Below are 24255 nucleotides of genomic sequence, written 5' to 3'. Positions count from 1 at the left end.
TCAAAAATTTTCATTTGCCAGCTCCTATTATCTGGACATCCTGCTATAAGTTTTAAATACCTATCTTCTAGAGATCAAGTTCGCAACTATGCTCAGGAGAGTTTAATGCCACGAATAATATTAGCAAACAGAAATGAAGGTATGCCACCTTTTATATTTTTTTTTGTTGATGAGATTCATGTTGATCAGAATGGTAATGTGTTTTTTTTAAAAAAACTTAGAACTGAAATATATATTTGTTTTATGTTAAAAATTGGTTTCAAGAACTCAGCTAACTTTCGTTAGCTTTATAAGTTACAATACAACTAAATACACTTAAAAAATTATGTAAGAAATACCTAAAGGAAATTTATTTTCATGAGATCTGAGTTTTGTGAGAAATTTTGTGAAATATCCAAATTTCATCAAAATTATTTTTTTCGCAAAATTGACCAAATTGTGAAAATTAATTCCTGCAAATATTAATTCCCTTTAGGTAATCAGATATACAATTCTTAAATTAATCCTTGTTAAATTTTTTGAGTTTCTGGACTACAAGTGCTTTTAAGTATGTTTATATAGTCTAAGCATGATTTTATACTAATTTAAATGCTATATTTTATATTTTTTTCAACTATATATATTAATTTTTAACTAGATATTTTTATAAAATTTCTTCTTAAATCCCTATTTTCAAGGAGTGGCCATTCTGTCTCACTATACAACTATTAGCCTAAAAAATGACTAAGCACCTGGGACATTTTTTTATTTGGAGCAACAGTTGTTTTTATCTACAACAAAAAACTTTTACATTTATTTTCTGCTGATCTAATCATATTTTATCTAGGTTTTTATTCAGTGTCATATTTATCCTTACAACAACTTTTTGATAGCATTTAATAAATTTGGAAGTTCCTTCTTTAACTTTTCATCACTTCCAAAATCGTAGTAAAGTTGATTACATATTATAATGGAAAGCTCGGGTACCAAAGTTGGCGAAAAGCTTGTTTCCATCTTAATTGGAATAATATCTTTTGCTTGGAAATCAGCATAACGGTATTCTTTTCTGCAATTACGTGAATTTGCATATGCCTCGCTCATGCAAAAAACAATGACTGTGGAATTATCTACAGCTTCTGCCATTCGAGCGTTCATTCCACCATGCATATCTTGAATGTCCATCCAGACTTTCAGTTTCCCAGTATTTTCCAAATAGTTCTTTATTTCTATAACTTCTTTCTGATGGTTCCATTGATACGATAACATGACATCTTTCTTTTCAACATCACTTCCATTTACAGGACTTTTTGTTGCCATTCTAACCAGTTCTGATGTTTCGGTTATTTTCTCAATACTAAAAACGTAATATTTAGATTGACAATAACTTTGTGAATGTAAAAACATTTTGTGTCATCAGGTTGAATGTTCAGGACCCTGCAAGTTTTTGTTTTAGGTGGTCTAATTAGCATGCTTAAGCATAGTGGTATCCTGTTGAAAAATAAAGTGGGGTGAAGCTATTTTAAGGCAGTATATTTTGCAGGGATGAAATTTTTTGATAAAAAAGTGTCATTGCTGATATCAAAGTTTAATTTCTTCAAATCTTTGCCTCTCTAACAAGGTGAATTTATCAACGAACAATAGAAATAATGTTTACTAAAATTGTCTACGCAGCTTAGTGTATCAAGCAGAAAATGAACCTACCTGTGCTTTCTTTTTTTCTTGACCACTGGTGGGTTGTTAAGTATGCCTAAAATGTTTGTTTTTACCTCTACATCAGGTATTAAATCTGCCATTTGTAATGGAGTTTGTTTGTTTTGACTACCACCATTGCGGTCTGCGCCATACTCAAGCAATAATTTGACAACTTTATCATTCTTATTTCGCACAGCTGCACATAATGGTGGCATCAGATTATTTGCTATGTTAGGATCAGCGTTTCGTTCAAGGAGTATTTCCACGCCTTCTTCCCAATTTGACGAAACTGCTTTAAAGAGAGCTGTTGAATTATCCGACTGACTTTGCATGTCGACATCAGCATTATAGTCAAGTAAAAGAGTCATCATTGCTTTGTCTTTTTCTGCCACACTTCTCCATAATGGTGTACCTGATGTAGTTGCATGCTTGTTTATGTCAGCACCCTTGTCGAGGATCAGTTTAGCATGATTATACTTATTATACAAGACAGCTCTGTATAAAGGGGTTCCTTGTTCACCCATAATGTTAATATCTGCACCATTATCTAGCAGATACTTTACTATCTCTTCATTTACTTTTCCTGCAGCAGCGTGAAGAGTGGAATATTTAAAATAATTAATTTGCTTGTTGACTGTAGCTCCTTTCTCCACAAGGACTTTTACATTTTTTAAAATGCTAGCCTTAGCTGCTTTATAAAGAGGGGTAAAGCCATTGTTATCCTCAGCATGCTTATTTACACTAGCACCATATTTGATTAGCATACGTAACATTTCTTCACATTCTATAGATGCTGCTATAGTAAGAGGAGGTTGAAGGTAATCACCACTTTCACTTTTAATATTTTTGTTGATATCTTTTTTGATCTTTTTAACAATTGTTTCTGCTGATGAAACGTCTTTGCTAGTAATGGATGCTTCAAGTTTCTTCATATCTTCCTAGAATATAAATAGCATATTTTTGTTGATATTTTTTCCAATTTTCTTAAGGATATTTTCTGCTTTTGAAACATCCTTGCTACTAATAAATGTTTTAAGTTTTTTGACATCATCATAGAATATAATAAATTTACATCTTCTTTTCAGTTGATAGTTAGTACAATTATTTACTATAATGACGATTATTTTTTAACACTTATTTTCCAGATATTCCCTTCATTTTCCATGTTAATGTTATCAATAAGGGATCGCCTCCACAATCGTTTCACATTTAATACAAATTAAAACGAAAATGATCGTTTCGAAATCGTATCATCATTTTATAAAATCGTTTACAGATTGTTTCATGAAATGAAGGTGAAACGATTTGAAACGATTGTAAAGGATTAAATTTTTATTTTAAACTCTAAGTTTAAAATTGATAAAAACATTGTAAAAACAGGATCGTAGGAAGCTAAAACATCGTAGATCGATGTATATAGCTATTTTAAATAATTTTATAGTAAAATTTCTTTAGAAGTCCGTACGTGTGATAAACATAATAATAATAATAATAATGATGGTGTTAAATGTTAAGCGATTTTGAAACAAATTGAACTGAAACGAATTTAACAAACTGTTGAAACAAATTGATGTTGATATTGTGAGACGATTATGAAACAAATGCGAAACGATTTTAAACTAATTTGAAACTATTTAGAATAAATTTGAAACAATTTTTTTTGCAACAAAATATTTTAAAATCGTTTTAAATTCGTATAAAGATCGTTTCAAAAAAAATTATACAAATTGAAACGATTATTCTTGAAACGAAGTTGTAGGAAGTTATTACTATGTTTTGACTATTACGATAATATTGTTGATAAATGCAAGAATAATTGCATGTAACTACAATTATTTGTCTATTAGCATTATCTTATAGGTGAATATTTATCATAGCACATCCGTATTTCATTCTCAACAGAGAATGCTTCACCCCGATCAGACCTCTGATCATGACGGGCGAGTATAATGCGTGTAAGTCATATTGAAGAAGAACTACTTTGTTCATCACTAACATACTGCCAAGTAGTAATTATAGTAGTAAAGTAGTAATAAAAATAGTAATGCGTGTAAGTAACTTACACGCATTATACTCGCCCGTCATGATCAGAGATCTGATCGGGGTGAAGCATTCTCTGTTGAGAAAGAAATACGGATGTGCTATGACAAATATTCACCTATATGTATACACACCATCCGGATAAACTATCTGAGTTCATCACTAACATATTGCCGCACGTAGTGTAGTGGTTTCGTCTGCGGCTCCCAGTTCTGGGGACCACTGATCGAATCCCGCTCACTGCTTGGCAGTATGATAGTGATAAACAAAGTAGTTCTTCTTCAATATAGCATTATATAGCATTATCTTATTTTAAAAATTGGGTATGGAATAGTAAACTGTTAATATTTTTTAGTCAACAGGCTCGTTCTCTTTAAAACAGCTAAAAACTTCCAGTTGAAGGGTTGGCCAAATATCATGGAAATTCATATGTAATAAAAAAGTGAGGAATTTTGATTAGATCTAGACAGAGTAAATGCTGAAAAAAACATAATGAAAAGAAGTGAAATTGTTTTTCTAGGAGTGTAAAGTTGCATTGCTATTTCCAGTATATATGTATTACGCTTTTCAAAACTTTGTAACCTGAGAATTACATTAGGAAGTAGCAAAACATGTTAAAACTAAAAAAAGGTGTTTTAAAAAGTCATTTGTACTAATCCCTGAATTTCCTTTAAATTTTGAAAAATGCGTGATTTGCACTTGATATAGTTTTACTCATGGACATTTTTGAATCGATATGATAAATTAATCTTAAGGTAAGTCACTTAAATTTTTTTATTTCCTTCTTAGACATTTGATAATAAAAAATTGATCAGATACATACAACGAGAATCTTATTTGTTGTAAACTCCGACGTCTTTTCTACTTTTTTTGCATCTGTGTTGTTTGATGGTTGACTAAAAGATAATAAGGTTAATAAACGCATTTCGTGTGTCTCGCTACTGCGGTTACCTTTTTGCGTGACAGACAGGCGCATATGGGTATTATAATATAGCTAATGTAGAAAACCTTTTTTGTTGGCAAACCCACGTAAGTATCATTTGTTTTAAAGCTATTAGATCACTTACATCATACCTTTTTAGGAAAGTAGCATTGTTTAATTGCTTAAATCAGCAGTTTCTTTTACTTTTTTTTTTGGACATAATGTTCTTAATGTCTGCTGTTAGCATGTGGCATTGTTAATATTTAAATTTTAGCTGTACCTGGTTAATTTAGATAATAATTCTTCTTGCTTCAGTTGGTCTATGATCTCTTTTGATACTTTAAGCTCTTCCGCCATGTTCAATGCAGTTTGTTTACTTTTGCTTAAGGCGTTTATATCTGCACCGTTTTTTAGCAACAACTGTACAATGTTTTTGTTTTTGTTTTGCACAGCTCTGCATAATGATGGCATGACGTTATTGGATATATTTACATCAGCTTTTTTTTCCAATAATAATTTAACTCCTTCCTCCCAGTTTAAATTCACAGCTTGGAATAATGATGTTGAGTTGTCTGCCCCACCTTGCCAATTAATATTTGCACCATTGTTGAGCAAAAGACTAAGGTTACTCTTCTCTTTCTTTGCCACACTTCTCCATAAGGGTGTACCAAATTGTCTCACATGCATGTTCACATCGGCTTTGTTATCTATGAGTATTTTGGCGCAACTGCATTTGTTGTATATGACAGCTCTGTAGAGTGGTGTTCCTTGTGTGCCCATTAAATTAATATTTGCATTTTGCTGTATTAAATATTTGAGTACATCAGTGTGGCCTTTTCCTGCAGCTCCATGCAAAGGAGAGTATTTTAGATATTTGATTTGTAAATTAACATCAGCCTTGTGTTCTAATAGTATTTTTACATTTTCTAAACAACCATATGAGGCTGCTAGATAAAGCGGAGTATGGCCATCTTCATCTTTTGCTAATTTGTCTACAAATGCTCCATGTTTTATTAGCATGGATAGTATTTCTTGGTTGTTGACAGTGGCAGCTTTATGTAATGGTGGTTGAAGATAGTTGTTGTCTTTACCCATAGTATCATCATTAATGTGTGCACTCAATTTTTCAAGCCATGTTTTAACTCTGGAAACATCATTTCCTTCAATGCTTTTCAACAGGTAGTCCATTTTATCCTAAAGTAAACATACGCTATTTTTAATACACTATTTCTTTTCCACAAAAAATATTTTTTATAAACAGAAACATGGGACTTAAGACAAACACATGGGTAACATATTATTTACAAAACAGCAGATAAATATCTATCTAATAAATTCCAAAAAAAATGTTCAATTTAAAAAACCCTTTAATAAGTTTCTTAGTATGTTTTAATTCTGATACATGTCACTCACCGACATTTTTGTTTCTTTGTCATCCAACATTGCCAAATCAATCCTGTATAACGTTTGAAAAAGAAAGGAATGAATTACGTCTTTTCTGAGAAGTAAATAGAAAGGTAGTGAAAGATCTATATAATATTAGAAAAACTGTATGTGTGTGTCTGTCTGTCTGTAACAGGCAAAGTGGATATGTTTATTTCCTTTGACGTTGCCGAAAAAGTCATGTCTCAAATGTTAAATGTTGTGACATCAATAACACTACTTTAACGTCAATATCTCATATTTATTTTATATTTAATATAAAAGAGCTATTACAGTGCACCTAAAACTTTGAGGCCAAAAAATTGGAAATGATTGATGTGGTGATGTCAGTCATTTTTTATTGTGTGGGTAATTAGAGACCACTTAGGACGAATTGGGTAAGTTTTCCAAACCTGGGTACTTGAATCCGTCTTGGAATAGACAAGTTGATGACGTCATTAAAAACCTTTAACCACAATGTTTACGTAACCGTTTGTCAAAATTAAATGATCCTATACATTATCTTTATCAGCATTTCAAGATCTATACAATGAAGCCAACGGATATAGGATTTTTTAGGGGACTTTTTTTGTACTTTAGGGGAACTGTGCTAATGTCAGCAAAATTGTTAAACCGTTATTTTTTCTTAAACGTTTGTCTAAAGCACATGATCCTATACATTTTCTTCATCAAAGTTTCCAGCTCCACACAATAAAGGAAACGTGTTAACAATTTTCTATATTTTTTTCTCATATATGGACTGGTAATTTGCTGATGTCATTAAAATATAAATGTTGTTTTTTTCCATTGTTATCCTGCATAAGTGGAATTTTTCACACGCTTTATCAACTAGTGTTTAATCTTACAAAATATTACAAACAAAAACAACAACATCCTGTTTTGTTTAAGGAACAAGCAGTATCAGATTTAATTTTGGTTGCTGACGTAGAGGTATAGCAGTTGCAAAAACTGACACCAGGTAAAACCTGTTGCCTCAACCATTTCAACCATAGAAAAATGGGTTATAGACTGATAAAATATAACTTTTTCTTGTTTAGCAGTTTAATAGCTATAATGTTAGACAGTTTTTTTAAAATTTAGAAGTATTAAACTAATCTAATATGTCAGTGCTAAAAACATGTACCTTGCTAAGTTAGATTTTGCTTCATACTGCTTCAGTAGATCTATGATCTCTTTTGATACTTGAAGTTTCTCCGCCATTTGCAATGCAGTTTGCTCACTTTTACTTAAAGCGTTTATATCTGCACCATTATTTAGCAACAACTGCACAGTGGTTTTGTTTTTGTTGTGCACCGCTCTACATAATGGTGGCATGGTGTTGTCAGATATGTTAACGTCTGCTGTTTTTGCAAGTAATAATTTAACACCTTCCTCCCAATTTAAATGCACAGCTTTGGATAACGGTGTGGAGTTGTCTTCTCCGCTTTGCAAATTAATATTAACACTGTTGATTAGCAGAAGATTAACAATGGTTTTATTTTTTTTAACAACACTTTTTAATAATGGTGTACCAAACTGTTTCACATGCATGTTCACATCAGCATTGTTGGCTAGGAGTATCTTGACACAACTGATTTTGTTTAAATTCACAGCTGTGTCGAGTGGTGTTCCTTCAGTATTCATCACATTAACGTCTGCATTTTGTTGTAATAGATAATTAAGTACATCAGTGTGACCATTTCTTGCAGCTGCATGTAAAGGAGCATCTTGTTTAGATTTTATTTGCAAATTAACCTCGGCCTTGTTTTTAACTAGTATCTTTACATTTTCTAAATGGCCACAATAAACTGCTAGGTAAAGCGGGGTATAGCCATCTTTATCCTTTGCTACTTTGTTTACCAATGCCCCATGATTTACAAGCATGAGTAATATTTCTTGGTTGATGGCAGATTTATTTAAAGGTGGTGGAAGGTAATTACCATCTTTACCAACAACATCATCATTGATGTGTGCACTCAACTTTGCAAGCCATATCTTAACCCTTGCAGTATCATTTGCTTCAATACAGTTTAACAAGTATTCCATTTTATCCTAAATTTTCAAAAGAATCCTGAGTTGTTGTTTAAAGATAAAATATTTGTGGTTAAGGCTATTTATAATTAAAAATTAAATTGGAATCAATGAAAAATTTGTTTGAAATATTAGTTAGTTGTAGGAAAGTATTATACTGATGGGTAAATGTATCAACAACTGTTTTATCCTCTCCATAGTCTTGTGGTTATTAATTTTATATAAAATTACTGTAAACATATTTCAACTCTATAACTATTTTTTTACAGTGTTTTGAAAAACACAAAAACTAACTAAGTTCCTTTCTTATGCTTTATTTTTTCCCCACTTGACTGTAAAACTTTCAGGGCTGTAAAACCAAACATGTGAAAATGCTGTTCATGCTTGTGTCGAAAAGGCAGTGTGTATCTTACAAATTTCAATGGTCAAATCAGATCTCTACTCATTCATGTTTTTGAAAGTTTTATTTCTGTTTTTTCTTACCAGTATTTTTGTTTCTTTGTCATCTAACATTGCCATGTCAATCCTGTATAAAAAGGTTAATATTTAAAATACGTTTTTGTTCATTTGATTACTATTAAGTAACAGAGAAATTAATTATTTTATTTACCACAAAAGAATTTCTATGGAAATAGATTTGATTATACAAAAATTCAATTTTTACATCGCATGTAGCTCAAAATACTGTTTATAGAAAATGTCCTACAAGTTAAACAGTACTTCGCATGGTTGTGATTATAATAGTTAAGTAATTATAATTGTTAAAAGTTAAGGACGCATGAAAAATATGTACAAATACTCTGTAACCTTCCTCTCCAACACAGATAAAGGGGCCAATTAACAGCTACAAGTTGTTAGCATGTCAAAAATCTACAGGCATTCGCATGATACTACTCCCAGCTACTATTTCGGCTCACAGACAGACGTGTGGCGAGTAGATTACAAAGTTTTTAGACACCAGAGAAGTTTTACTCATTTATTTCTCAGTAACTGGGGTAAAAGATCTGCTTCAAAACAAACCATTCTTATAACTTAAACGTATAATTTATTTGGCCACTAATACAAGCAATATTTTTAATGTTTTAAACTTTTAAAACCTTTTTGTTTTATTATGCCTCTTTCATTAAAATCAAGTCTGTAAATTAAACAATAATAACTTTTGTAGAATAAGTTATGGTGTTTCACTCAATTTGAGTGTTACGCCTGTTCAAGGTATATAGAATCAGTAATTTTGAATTCAAAATATGACTAATAAGTATGGGCAGCCATTTATAGTTTTAGCCATTTCCTTCTTCAGGATTTTTATTACAGCAGTCATTTTAGTTTAATTGAAATAAGTTTTAATTAATAACAATCTTACATTTCTTTTACTCATTAGTAATATACTTATTAAAAAATAACTTTAAGAGAATGCGAACTTCAGTTATAGTTTTCATTTATACCCTGATAATTTTACTTAAAACCCCTTAGTAATAAATACATACCGTGCTAAATTAGCTTTCACTTCATACCGCTTTAGTAGATCTATGATCTCCTTTGGTGCTTTATATTTAATTGCTAGCTCCATTGAAGTTAGGTTGGATTTACTTAAAGCATTTACGTCTGCACCATTATTGAGCAATAACTCCACTATGTTTTTGCTTTTATATAGCACTGCTCTGGATAATGGTGGATAGTCGTTGTTAGTTATGTTGACGTCAGCTTTTTGCTCTATTAGTAGTCGAACTCCTTCTTCCCAACCTTCTTCCACTGCAGTATATAGTGAAGTTGAATTATTTTGAAGATTTGGCAAATTAATATCTGCTCCATTACTCAGCAACAACTGTATAATGTTTTTGTTTTTCAGTTGCACAGCTCTACATAATGGTGGCCTGAGGTTATTAAATAGGTTTACGTCAGCTTTTTTTTCTATCAATAATTTAACTCCTTCTTCCCATTTCACTTCAACTGCAGTGTATAAAGGTGTCGAGTTATCCCTTTGACTTTGCAAATTAATATTAGCACCGTTAGTTAGTAGAAGGTCTGTGATCATCTTTTTCTTTTTTGCTACGCTCCTGCATAATGGTGTGCTAAACTGTTTCACATACTTGTTGATATCAGCATTGTTGTCCAGCAATATCTTGACACAGCTGATTTGGTCTGAATCAACAGCTGTGTAGAGTGATGTTCCTTCAGTATTCATCACATTAACGTCTGCATTTTGTTGTAATAGATAATTGAGTACATCAGTGTGACCATTTCTTGCAGCTGCATGTAAAGGAGCATCTTGTTTAGATTTTATTTGCAAATTAACCTCGGCCTTGTTTTTAACTAGTATCTTTACATTTTCTAAATGGCCACAATGAACTGCTAGGTAAAGCGGGGTATAGCCGTCTTTATCCTTTTCTAATTTGTTTACCAATGCACCATGATTTATAAGCATGGATAATATTTCTTGGTTGTTTTTTTTGCTAGCTTTGTGTAGTGGTGGCTGGAGATGTCTCTTATTTTTATCAAGCACATCATCATTGATGTGTGCACTCAACTTTGCAAGCCATATCTTAACCCTTGCAGTATCATTTAGTTCAATACAACTTAACAGATACTCCATTTTTTCCTAAATTAAAAGTTTATCATTGTTTTAACGTTTAAGAAAAAAATAAATTTTTGTAAAAAAAACATTCAGAACTAAAGAATGGTAAAATCATCAAGATAAATAACAGGTAGGTAAATAAACAAAAAGTAAAAAGGGGTGGGATATGGTCTGTTTTGTTGTTTGTTTTTTATATCTCCTTTTTATTATTAACTTTAAAAGATTCCCATGTACAAATGTTATATTACTCACTGATATTGCTGTTGATTTGTCATCCAAATCAATCCTAAAGAAATGTTATTAAAAATACTAGTTCTGTGTCACTAAATTGTATAAGTGTGTTTTTTCTTTAATCTTTAAATAAGAAACCAGTCATTAACTTGTGGCAAATTTCATAGGAATCCCCCGTGTTAATATTTCAGGCATTGCTATATTGTGCATCCTTTCCCACCTCTCTGTATGAAGTAATTAGTACTCTGATTTTAAATGCGTTTACAATAGCATTTTAAGTTGAAAACCCCCAGTTTTTTAAATTGGCTCACAGACAGACAGTAAGTATGTCCATAAAGATTACGCCTTAGTTAACCTTGAAAGGTGTTATCTGTACTTTTTAAATCTATTATTATAACACGTATACTGTAATCCTAATTCATTTTAAGCTTCTTTAAGTATCTTAATAATTTTCCTTAAAAACTAAGTTTACTTCTCAAAACCTTAGCAAAAAAACATACCGTGCTAAATTAGCTTTCACTTCATACTGCTTTAGTAGATCTATGATCTCCTTTGGTGCTTTACATTTAATTGCTAGCTGCAATGCAGTTAGGTTGGATTTACTTAAAGCATTTATGTCTGCACCATTACTGAGCAATAACTCTACAATGTTTTTGCTTTTATTTAGCACTGCTCTGGATAATGGTGGATAGTCGTTGTTAGATATATTGATGTCAGCTGCGTTTGCTATTAGTAATTTAACTCCTTCTTCCCATTTGAGATCTACAGCTTTATATAATGGTGTTGAGTTGTCTCTTTCTTTTTGCAAATCAACATCCGCCTCATTATTTAGTAAAAGTTCAATAACATTCTTATCTTTTTTTGCCACACCTCTCCATAATGGTGTACCACACATTTCCACATACATGTTCACGTCAGCGTTGTTGTCTATGAGTAATTTAACACAACTCATTCTATTTGAATCAACAGCTAAATAAAGTGGTGTTCCTTCTGTATTCATTAAATTAATGTCTGCACCTTGTTTTAACAAATATTCAATTATAGTAGTGTGTCCTCTACCCACAGCTATATGTAAAGGAGAATCTTCTTTTTGTTTAATTTGTAAATCAACGTCAGCCTTGTTTTCAACCAGTATTTTTACATTTTCCAAATGTCCACACAAAGCTGCTAGGTAAAGTGGAGTATTACCAGCATCATCTTGTTTGTTTACCAGCGCACCATTGTGTACAAGCATGGATAGTATTTCATTGTTGTTTTTTATGATAGCTTTGTGTAGTGGTGGTTTAAGATATTTTTTATCTTTACCAATGATTTCATCGTTAACATGTTTGCTAAGTTTTTCAAGCCACTTTCTAACCATAATAACATCGTTACTTTCGATATATTTCAAAAGACATTCCATTTTCTCCTAAATTGAACATTAAACATTAAAAAAGAACCTCTATCTGCTGATATATATCTTGAATTTTAACTGCCCTGTTTTTTGTTGTTTTAACTAATGTCACTTACACACATTTTTGTTTCTTCGTCATCTAACATTCTTAGATCAGCGTCTTTCTTACTGGAATAAAATCAAGTAATTATAATTAACAACAAAATATATTGTGTTGGATTTGATGGTCTCTAAAGAATATAAAAATGTGTGTATCATCAGACAGAAAATATAACAGACTTGTTGGGCTTAAATGCCTGCCACCCAAGTAAAAAAATTGTACGCAATTTAAAATTTTTTAGATAATTTTTTTATATTTAATCCCACGCTAATTTCAAAAATTGAATTGAATTTGAAGGTCACAATCATGATTTAATTCTATGATGTTTTTTTGACATTTTTTCTGTTGTTTGTTAGTGTAGATTTTACTAACCGTTATTTTTAACTTTATTTATGCAAGATGTCATAGAAGAATCTACTTACACAAGTAATTATTTATTTCTCATCATGAAACTGTTTGGTTGTTGTTCATTTTATTAAAAAGGCATAATGCAAGTGAAGTAGACAATAATAATGATTAAAGATATTATTGAAGATATTATTTCAGTTTGTCTTTTCATAATTCTTATTCCAATGATGCGAAAAGGATCTCTCAAAACAGTTCCTAATAAACTATCATGTTTAAGAAATAATAAACTTTCTGCAAAAATAATAAATTATAAGTTTTGAAAAAACAGAACATTTTGATAGTTAATGTTTAACAGACAAGAAAATATAATTATAATTCCCTTTGTCTGTCATACAGTGTATTTTTATAAGCGATAACACTTTTTAAATGTTAGTCACATAAACATAAAAATATGTAACATGTAACCATTTCCAAATAAATAAACACGTTTAAATTTTCTGCTACGTATCTGCTAACAAATATTCTTGGAACTTTTAAGTGAGATATTCATTTTTTTAAAAAAAGATATGTTTTTTTCTACTGTAAAGTAATTATAAAATTAATTCTAAATCAGGCACAGTCTCACCATAAAAGCTACAAAGATAAAAAATTACCTTTTCTTTAAAAATAAGTCTATGATGTTTTTGTTTGACTTCATTTCCTTCGCCATATCTATCGCTGTTTGTTTGCTTTTGCTAACTGCTTTAACGTCAGCGTCATTATCCAATAATAAATTAATCATTTTAGCATTTCCATTTTTTACAGCTCTACAAAGTGGTGACATGTCATCACTGGATATGTTTACATCTGCTTTATTTTTAATAAGAATCTCTGCACCCTCATTCCAATCTGAACGAATAGCCCTGAACAGAGGAGTGGAATTGTCTGACTGACTTTGCAGATTTACGTCAGCATTTCTTTCCAAAAGAATACACATCACTGCTTTATCTTTTTCATTTGCACTTCGCCACAGAGGAGTGACACATTGTTTTACGTGTTTGTTAACATCTGCACCTCTATCTAGAAGTAATTTAACTGTGCTTGCTTTGTTGTGTAACACTGCTCTTGATAAAGATGTTCCATTAGCTGCCATTATGTTGACATCTGTCTTGTTGTCAAGTAAATAATTAATTATGTCATTGTTTCCAATTTTTGCTGCAGCATGAAGTGCAGAGTATTCCTCATTTTTGATTTTTTGATTTACATCAGCTCCGTTCTCAACTAGTATTTTCAAATTTTTGAGATGTCCTGTTGAAGCCGCCATGAATAGTGGTGTGGTGCCATGTTCATCCATTGCTGGCTTGTTGACATCTGCTCCATGTTTTATAAGCATGTCTAAAGTGCTTTGACAATCGATTGATGCGGCTTTCACAAGTGGAGATTCAAGAAATTTTTTATCACTTTCTTTAAAATCTTGATTTATTGCACCGCCTAACTTGTTTAACATGTTTTGAATTGTTGTTTCATCTTTTTTGTTTATGGCTTTTAAAAGTGCCCTCATATATCCCTATTGTTAAAAAACAAAAAGAAATACATAATTTTTAGGTATAGTGCATTTATGATACTTACTAATATGTATTCCTCAAAGTTTCAAATTTAAACTTTTTCTTGAAGTTTAAAATGACATTAAACATTCTTACAATCTTATTACATTGTTATCTCATAATTTGTATTAAAAAAATAAATAAGGGATTTACCTTTAATGCTGTTGTACTAGGATTTTTTTTGCTTTCATCTGTACTTGATTTAATTGGATCATTTTTTTGCTCAGAGTTAGCCTTGATCTCATTCTGCGCAATGTTTTTTTGTTCTAAGTTTGATTTATTTTCATCAGTTTTTTGCTTAGAATTAAGGTCAGCTGCATCATTTTTCTCATCTATTTGAGCCATTGTTAGATCTTGTTGTAATTTCTAATTATCTTGCGTAAATTGTGACAAAAAGATTATGTTTAAACAAACAAAAATATAATTTAATGACAGACCCACACATTATTTTTTCTTCAAATATACCCACAAATCAAATGTCAGCCTGTGTGGTGATAGTGATTTAATTTTGCAAACGTTTTAACAAATTTTTGCAAGCCAGTAAATGTTCAATTTTTTATGTTGATAATGCTTCAGAAGTCATTAATTAGTTATTAATTAACATGAAAAAAAAACATTTCTTTCCTAGGCAACATGTATAAATATTTGATGAAGCACTTCAGTTCACCCCTGATGATGTTTCTTTCCATATATTCATTTTTTGTATCTGAGCAACAATCATTCAGTTTTAAAGATATTTAATATTTTAGTGAGGTATAGGTGTTTTAATGCTATGATCTATTCTATAAACTATTTTCACTTTTAATAAATAAGTAAATTTTATCCAGAGATGTAAAATCACTTTTATAGAATGGCATATTCTTATTAGTATAGATAGGCCTTTACTTAATTGTCTTTTTGCGGGACAGGTTTTAGGTTATGAGGAGGGCATAAAATGTGGCAAATTCAAATTTTCTAATGTGCTTTTAAAATTGCTCAGATCAATAATCATAAAATTTAAAAATAAGATTATTTTGCTTTAATTATGATACAGATACGAAAATTTCACAGGTGTTTTTATTCAAACAGTTTGGGTGTTAGTCCATTGTTCCAATTTTTCACATTTCCAGATTCTTTGGGTTTTTTGCCCACTACTATTCTTTTTTATGTTCAAAAATGCAAGTTGAGTTATATACCATAACTAAGAAGAAAAATAATACCAAATACAAAATACAAAATATTGCCAAAATATTTTGCCAAAATGTTTTTTCTAAAAACTCTATTTACTTGGTTATAAGTTTCCCCCCTTTTTCCCTTTTTAAAATTGCTGATTAGAAAAACAGACGCAAAAAGCAAATATGGTTAAGTAATCTATCATTGAAATGTCATTTCAATACCTTTGATATGATTGATCATATCCAGCTTTCATTCTGTAAAACTGCCTGCTCAAAGGTGAAAGTCCCCATTAATTTCAGTTGTGCGTGAGAATAGCACAATATTCACTGGAAATAGAAATACATGCTTATATTGAAAATGGCAGTGATTTAAGCAAACTCATTGGTGATAATTACAATATTATGCACTGCGGTGCTTTCAGCGTTTGCAAAGATTAAAAATAATTTTGACTTTTGAAACAAACAGGGAACGCAAAACTGCTCTTTAATATTCTGCAATATTGAGCAGTTTGATGTGTGCACCTTAACCAATGTGTTAAAGGATTGAGGTGGATTTCAGCTTTAATGCTTTTTTGCCACTTAAAAACCTTGGACTACAACTTCTGGTGTTCAAGGCACTTTTTCTGAATTCTAAAATGTACCATATATAACAATGAAGGCTTTACCTTTTCTTTAGAATTCTTATCCCCTCATAGAAATATCAAACTGCCAAAACATGTTATGTCAATACACATCAGAAGTTTGCACTTTTATGAATTAAAGTTACTACAGTGTACAACACCATTGGTATTTTGTAACATTGGAAAGTTATAGAAGAACAGCTACCTTTTTATTCTACGTTGTTTTTCGCAGCCAATTTCTAAGGACATTTAGCAATTTTTAAGGTTGGTTATCTGATAATTCATGTCCTTGAAAGTCATAGTAAAAATATTTACATTACATCATCAACCCTGGATTGACCCGGCATCGGGAAACCCTATTTTGTTTGGGGGCGGTCCCAAATTATCCGTACAGGGAAAAAAAACTGATGCATAGATAGTGTTCAAAAAAAGTGAACTAAAAACAAGAATATTAGTGTACAAGAAACTAAAGTTAATAATTTTCACAATGTTAATAATTGCAATTATAACAAAATACAACACTTGTATACAACTATATATTAATGAATCTTTGGTAGAACAGCATTTTTAGTTAGTCTTCACAAAAACTTTTTGATAGCATTCAATAAATTTGGAAGTTCTTTTTGTAACTTTTCGTCACTTCCGAAATCATAGTAAAGTTGATTACATATTATTATGGAAAGCTCAGGTACTATGGTTGGCGAGAAGTTTGTCTCCATCTTAATTGGAATAATATCTTTTGCTTGGAAATCAGCATAACGGTATTCTTTTCTGCAATTACGTGAATTTGCATATGCTTCGCTCATGCAAAAAACAATGACTGTGGAATTATCTACAGCCTCAGCCATTCGAGCGTTCATTCCTCCATGCATATCTTGTATGTCCATCCAGACTTTTAGTTTACCTGTATTTTCCAAATAGTTCTTTATTTTTATAACTTCTTTCTGATGGTCCCATTGATACGATAACATGACATCTTTCTTTTCAACATCACTTCCATTTACAGGACTTATTGTTGCCATTCTAACCAATTCAGAATTCTCAGATTTCTCAATTCTAAATTAAACAATTTAATCACAATAGATATTAATTTGCCAAAAGTCCATGGCTAGAAAACTGAGTCAACTTATTTTGTTGTAGTAGGCGTTTCAAAAATTCCATTGTCCGAAAAATGTATCCATGTGTAGCCATAACGATTATCTTATCTAATATCACATTATTTCATTGACAAGCCATAGTAATAATATAAACGAAAATATTATGATTCATCTATAAATTGGCCAAAAAGTCCATGGCTAGAAAACTGAGTCAACTTATTTTGTTGTAGTACAAGCCTGTAAATGTGTTTGATCTGTTTTACATACCATTAAAAAGAAAATTACATCGTTAAAAAAACTTTTCTATCATAAGAAATATAGGCCACTTTTTTATAAAAACATAAAAAATCAAGAATCGCGAAAGTTTATCTCGCCAAAACTTTCTAAATTCAGATTTCGCGAAAGTTTATCTCGCGGAAATTTTTTAATTTGTAGATTCGCGAAAATTTAGCCAAAAAATTTCGCGAGTTTTTGGATTCGCAAAAGTTTCTCCAAATAAAGTATATAAAATAAATTTGGCGTAATAAATATTAGGCCAAATTTACTTATAGCAATAGAGTAGCTAATAGTTATATTACACCATTCGAAATCAACTTGCCATCATTTAATTAAGGTTTACTAAAGAATAATTTTAATTTGGTTTCTAGAAAACTCTAACTGAAGTCACAAATGGTTGTTTTTGACATATTTACTTATGGATTAGATTGTACTTTGGCTATTTGTTATGCACTTTAATGGGAATTTTAAATTCATGATTACAAGGACTGATAACTAAAGAATGCTGCACAAGCATGACAAATTCAGATCTACACAACTATTTAAGATGTTAATCCTGTCCTTATGCTGAGAGGATCAATCCAAACTTAAATAGTCTCTGTCAGGGATTAAACCCATGGCCTTCTATAATAGAAGTGAATGCTCTAATCACAAAGCTACCAAATAATCACTGAGTCTCTTATTCTCTTATTTAAGCCAGACAAAAAAGTTCAATAATTTACCTCTCTTTTTTCTTTTTAGCAGCTGGTGGGTTGGTTAGCAGACTTATAATGCTTGCTTTTACTTCCAAATCAAGTACTAAATCAACCATCTCTAATGCAGTTTGGCTGCTTTTACTCACACCATTGACATCTGCACCATATTCAAGCAGTAGCTTCACGTTATTTTTGTTCTTATTCCGTACAGCTCTGCATAATGGTGGCATTAGATTATTTGCTATGTTAGGATCAGCACTTCGTTCAAGCAGTATTTCCACACCCTCATCCCAGTTTAATAAAAGTGCTTTAAAGAGAGCTGTTGAATTATCAGACAGACTTTGCATGTTGACATCAGCATTATAGTCAAGTAAAAGAGTCATCATTTCTTTGTCTTTTTCTGCCACACTTCTCCATAATGGTGTACCTGATGTAGTTGCATGTTTGTTTATGTCAGCACCCTTGTCAAGAATTAGTTTAGCATTATTGTGTTTGTTATATAAGACAGCTTTGTACAAAGGTGTTCCTGGTTCACCCATAATGTTGACATCTGCGCCATTGTCTAGGAGATATTTCACAATTTCTTCGTTTGATTGTCCTGCAGCAGTGTGGAGAGGTGAATATTTAAAATGCCTTATTTGCTTGTTAACAGTAGCTCCATTTTCCACCAGAACTTTCACATTTTTTAAAATGCTAGCCTTAGCTGCATTATAAAGAGGGGTAAAGCCATTGCTATCCTCAGCATGCTTATTCACACTAGCACCATATTTGATTAGCATACGTAACATTTCTTCACATTCTATAGATGCTGCTATAGTAAGAGGAGGTTGAAGGTAATCACCACTTTCACTTTTAATATTTTTGTTGATATCTTTTTTGATCTTTTTAACAATTGTTTCTGCTGCCGAAACGTCTTTGCTAGTAATGGACGCTTCAAGTTTCTTCATATCTTCCTAGAATGTAAATAGCATACTTTCAGGATGAGTTAGTTCACTGGCATCTTCCTTTAATGCAAAAGCCCCTCCTTCCATTTTTTTGTAATAACTTTCAAAGCATATCGTTTTGGGATGGAGAAGACGAATTTTCATCGTTTTGGTTAGTTTTAGGATAGTCAAAAAATTTTGTTATGACATCACGTCATTTTCAAGGTGACTCATCAGATAGTCAGGAAAAAAATCCAATGAAAATTTTATATCCTTATTAACAGTTTTAAAATCAGGTAATTTTACAAACTTAAATCGTTTGCAAGACCTTTTTTCTTTTTCCAAAATGTGTTCCAGCTTCTTAACCTGTTCTCAGGTTTGGACGTTATCTAATTTTTTTTATTCTGATTTTCCTCCAATGTGCTAACAAATATTTGCACCACGTTTTTGTCAAGTCTGATGCCACCTTTATCACTTTCTCGACTTTGTTTTCTCGTCTCAGGCCTTTTAATATTTTGCCAGTGACCAATAACTTTGGATCTGCACATCGATGTGAGTACATATGTAGGCTCATGTTAACTCACAAAATTTGTCTTGTCAAACATAAACAACTAGCTGTAATAATATAGGCCAAGCATCATTTTATAATTGGGGTAACTTTAAGAAATTTTGTAAAACTGGGGTGATAATACAATAAACTCTTGTTATCTCGAACCTGCAATTGGTTTAACTTTAAGAAATTAATTTTTTACTGGTAGAATGACTAATAATGACAGTTTTTTGAAACAGGGGTGATAATACAATAAACTCTTGTTATCTTGAACCTGCAAGAAGTCGGGAAATTTGTTCAATAGAAAGGGAGAAATTATTTTACAGTTCCAAAAAGGCAACAAGGTGCATATTCGAGATTTAAAGAAGCTAAAGTTAAACAATATTCCATAGACAGGGAGTCTACTGTATGTTTTGATCACGTGAATTGATGGTTATAAGCACGTTGTTGCATCAGGTTCAGAAGTGATAACAATATTAAGAGGAAGGTGATTTACAAAGTGGTTTCACACATAATGTACTTACAAAAAGAATTTTGTTTGTCGTAAATTCCAGTTTTTCATCTTCCTTTGCGTCGATGCTTTGTGATACTTGTGAATTGCTAAAGTCAATAAATCACATTGCTAAAGTAAATAAATCACAAGTCAGAATGTGAATCTGCACTCAAAAGAATTCCACGTGGTTGAGTACTAGCGATTTTGACAGCATACTAGTCTAATGAATAATTAAAACAGGATATTCGTAACACGGTTGAAATTTTATATCTGGTAGAACTTAGATGCCATTTTTTAAATCAAGGATAATTAGCATTCCTTTTGTGATGATTTTCTTTGAAATTCAAATTTGGATTGTAAAACTTTCAACATGAAAACCTACCCTTCTAACTTAGATTTTGCTTCTTCTTGCTTCAGTAGATCTATGATCTCTTTTGATACTTTAAGTTCTTCTGCCATTTTCAATGCAGTTTGTTTACTTTTGCTTAAAGCATTTATATCAGCACCATTACTTAGCAACAACTGTACAATGTTTTTGTTTTTGTTGCGCACAGCTCTGCATAATGGTGGCATGGTGTCATTAGATTTGTTTACATCAGCTTTTCTTTCTAATAAGAGTTGAACTCCTTCTTCCCAGTTGGCATTTACAGCTTTAAATAATGGCGTTGAATTATCTGATTGACTTTGCAAATTAATATCTCCACCGTTGCTTAGCAAAAGACCAAGATTTATTTTATCTTGCTTTGCCACACTTCTCCATAAGGGTGTACCAAACTGTTTCACATGCATGTTCACATCGGCTTTGTTGTCTATGAGTATTTTGGCACAACTGAATTTATTGTATATCACAGCTCTGTAGAGTGGTGTTCCTTGTGTGCCCATTGAATTTATATTTGGATTTTGCTGTAATAAATATTTAAGTACAGCAGTGTGGCCTTTTCCTGCAGCTCCATGCAAAGGAGAATATTTTAAATATTTGATTTGTAAATTAACATCAGCCTTGTTTTCCAATAGTATTTTTACATTTTCTAAACAACCATACGAAGCTGCCAGGTAAAGCGGGGTATAGCCATCTTCATCTTTTGCTATTTTGTTTACCAATGCTCCGTGTTTTATAAGCATGGGTAATATTTCTTGGTTGTCGACAGTGGCAGCTTTATTTAGGGGTGGTTGAAGATAGTTGTCGTCTTTACCCATAATATCATCATTAACATGTGTGCCTGATTTTTCAAGCCATTGTTTAACCAATGCAGCATCTTTTCTTTCAATACAGCTTAACAGATACTCCATTTTATCCTAAAGGGAACATGGAACAATTTTGGTCTTGAGTTACAGTAATGGCAGAAAATGACTTCTATTAGTTTTACAATGGATTATTTTCATTGTTAAACTAATAAAATGCTGTATTTTATTTTGTAATGCATTGTTTTACATTTACTTGAATTCCCTTGAAGAAAAGTAAAACTGTTTTGATGTGTGAAATAAAATATTTTTATGTGCAAATGTGTTAGATTTACCACAACATTTTAGGATTTTGTAGCTAATAATGTTACACTACCATATAATCTTAAACTTAGAGATTTCTTTCATGAATAGCTGCTGATAGTGTTCAAATTGTAAGAAAAGTGATGAATTATAATAATAGTTTTGCAACTTCAGATATATAGATGTATCTCATGTTTTATCTTCTTTTTTATCTTCTTTTGTTGTTATTGTTGTTGTTGCTTTTGGTACTTTTCATTTTGAGACGTAATAATTAGATTTGAGAATTTTTTTTACTTACTAAAATCTTTGTTTCTTTGTCGTCCAACATCTTGAGAGCGAAATCATCCTTACTAAAATAGTCGATTCAAAATACAATGTTATTTGTGGTAGCAGTTTTGCTTATTTCTGTAGCAAATGTAATGTGCTAAAAAAATATCAAGTTAAAAATTAAACTCTTAATACCCAGGAAGAAAATTCTGAGCAGATCAATAGAGTTTACCTTTTCTGCAATAAAGTAACAATCTCTTTTTTCGACTTCAATTCAATTGCCATGTCCATTGCTGTTTGCTTGTTTGTGCTAACTCCATTTACGTCTGCACCATTATCCAGTAATAATTTAACATTTTTAACATTTCCATTTTTTACAGCTCTACAAAGTGGTGTCATGTCATCGCTGGATATGTTTACATCTGCTTTATTTTTAATAAGAATCTCTACACCTTCATTCCAATCTGAACGAATAGCTCTGAACAGAGGAGTGGAATTGTCTGACTGACTTTGCAGATTAACATCAGCTTTTTTTTCTAAAAGAATACACATTACTGCCTTATCTTTTTCAAATACGCTTCGCCATAAAGCTGTTCCATTTGCCTTTACATGTTTGTTTATATCTGCACCTCTATCCAAGAGTAATTTCACGGTACTTGCTTTATTATATAACACAGCCCTTAATAATGGCGAGCCATTAAGTGCCCAAATGTTGACGTCCACTTTGCAATCAAGTAAATAATTGACTATGTCATTGTTTCCAACTTTTGCTGCAACATGAAGTGCAGTGTATTCTTGATTTTTAATTTTTTGATTAGCATCAGCTCCGTTCTCAACTAGTATTTTCACATTCTTGAGATGTCCTGACGAAGCGGCCATGAATAGTGGTGTGGTACCATGTTCATCCATTGCTGGCTTGTTGACATCTGCTCCATGTTTTATAAGCATGTCTAAAGTGCTTTGACAATCGATTGATGCTGCTTTCACAAGTGGAGATTCAAGAAATTTTTTATCACTTTCTTTAAAATCTTGATTTATTGCAACGCCTAACTTGTTCAACATGCTTTGAATTGATGTTTCGTCTTTTTCTTGGATAGCTTTCAAAAGAGTTTTCATATTCTCCTATTGGTAAAGAAGGAAAACATTATTGCAGATTTTCTTTGAGTTTTAAAACTTAACGCTTGGTCAAAAACAAGTCTAAACGAGTCTAATTAAGAATTTAAATGGTACTCACTTTTAAGGTTGTTGAGTTTTGTTTACTTCCGTCCGAGTTTGACTTAGTTGCATTATTTTGTATTTCAGAATTTGGTTTGGATACATCTTTTTTCTGTTCAGAACTCGACTTTGCGTCATCTTTTTTCTGTTCAGAACTCGACTTTGTGTCATTTTTTTTCTGTTCAGAACTCGACTTTGTTTCATCTTTTTTCTGTTCGGAACTCGACTTTGTTTCATCTTTTTTCTGTCCAGAACTAGACTTTGTTTCATTTTTTTTCTGTTCAGAACTCGACTTTGTTTCATCTTTTTTCTGTTCGGAACTCGACTTTGTTACATCTTTTTTCTGTCCAGAACTAGACTTTGCGTCATCTTTTTTCTGTCCAGAACTCGACTTTGTTTCATCTTTTTTCTGTCCAGAACTCGACTTTGTTTCATCTTTTTTTTGTCCAGAACTCGACTTTGCTTCATCCTTTTTTATTTCAGAACTCGACTTTGCATCATCTTTTTTTTGTTTAGAACTCGACTGTGTTTCATTTTTTTTCTGTTCAGAACTCGACTTTGCTTCATCTTTGTTCTGTTTAGAACTAGACTTTGTTTCATCTTTTTTTATTTCAGAACTCGACTTTGCGTCATCGTTTTTTTGTTTAGAACTCGACTGTGTTTCATTTTTTTTCTGTTCAGAACTCGACTTTGTTTCAACTTTTTTCTGTTTAGAACTTGAATTTGTTTCATCTTTTTTCTTCGTAGAACTTGATTCGGTTTCCCCTTTTTTGATTTCATCTTTCTTTTTCATACCACTTTCTTTAGTTTCGTCTTTTTTTTGCTCAGTTTGAACCATTGCTAGATCCTGTCTTAACTTCAACAACTATCTTGTAAATCTGAGGAGTTGCGTTTATTTTGTTAACAGTCCTAAAATAATTATAAATTATAACCAAATCCAGATTGGATGATTTAAAAACTCACTTCTATAATTTTTACAAGCAAACACACTTTTACAAACTTTTACAAGCAAACACACTCTATAACCTTTTACAAGCAAATACACTTCTATAAACTTTTACAAGCAAACACACTTTTACAAACCTTTACAAGCAAACTCACTTCTATAAACTTTTACAAGCAAACACACTTTTACAAACTTTTACAAGCAAACACACTTCTATAAAC

At 31.5% G+C, this 24255-nt stretch overlaps 1 protein-coding gene across 1 annotated transcript; it reads right to left on the bottom strand.

Annotated features, from left to right (window-relative positions):
• Positions 1–572: 572 nt before the first annotated feature.
• On the bottom strand, positions 573–24255 carry LOC130630100 (uncharacterized). Its single transcript, XM_057443498.1, has 23 exons — positions 23108–24255; positions 22106–22995; positions 21905–21956; positions 20504–21417; positions 20153–20228; positions 18183–19108; positions 16670–17143; positions 15690–15734; positions 15580–15619; positions 15380–15493; positions 14467–14679; positions 13384–14276; positions 12399–12450; positions 11390–12297; positions 10911–10944; positions 9571–10682; positions 8570–8612; positions 7200–8107; positions 6047–6089; positions 4914–5827; positions 4535–4607; positions 1681–2609; positions 573–1333 (listed from the first exon to the last, which is right to left on the bottom strand). Exons 1-23 carry the CDS (start codon positions 23924–23926, stop codon positions 853–855), a joined length of 10953 nt encoding a protein of 3650 aa, XP_057299481.1. The 5' UTR covers positions 23927–24255; the 3' UTR covers positions 573–852.

This window comes from Hydractinia symbiolongicarpus, chromosome 2 (assembly GCF_029227915.1).
Source record: "Hydractinia symbiolongicarpus strain clone_291-10 chromosome 2, HSymV2.1, whole genome shotgun sequence".
In the NCBI taxonomy this organism is placed as follows: Eukaryota; Metazoa; Cnidaria; class Hydrozoa; order Anthoathecata; family Hydractiniidae; genus Hydractinia; species Hydractinia symbiolongicarpus.
The sequence above is the reverse complement of the archived record's forward strand: the minus strand, read 5'-3'. Positions and strand labels throughout refer to the sequence as shown.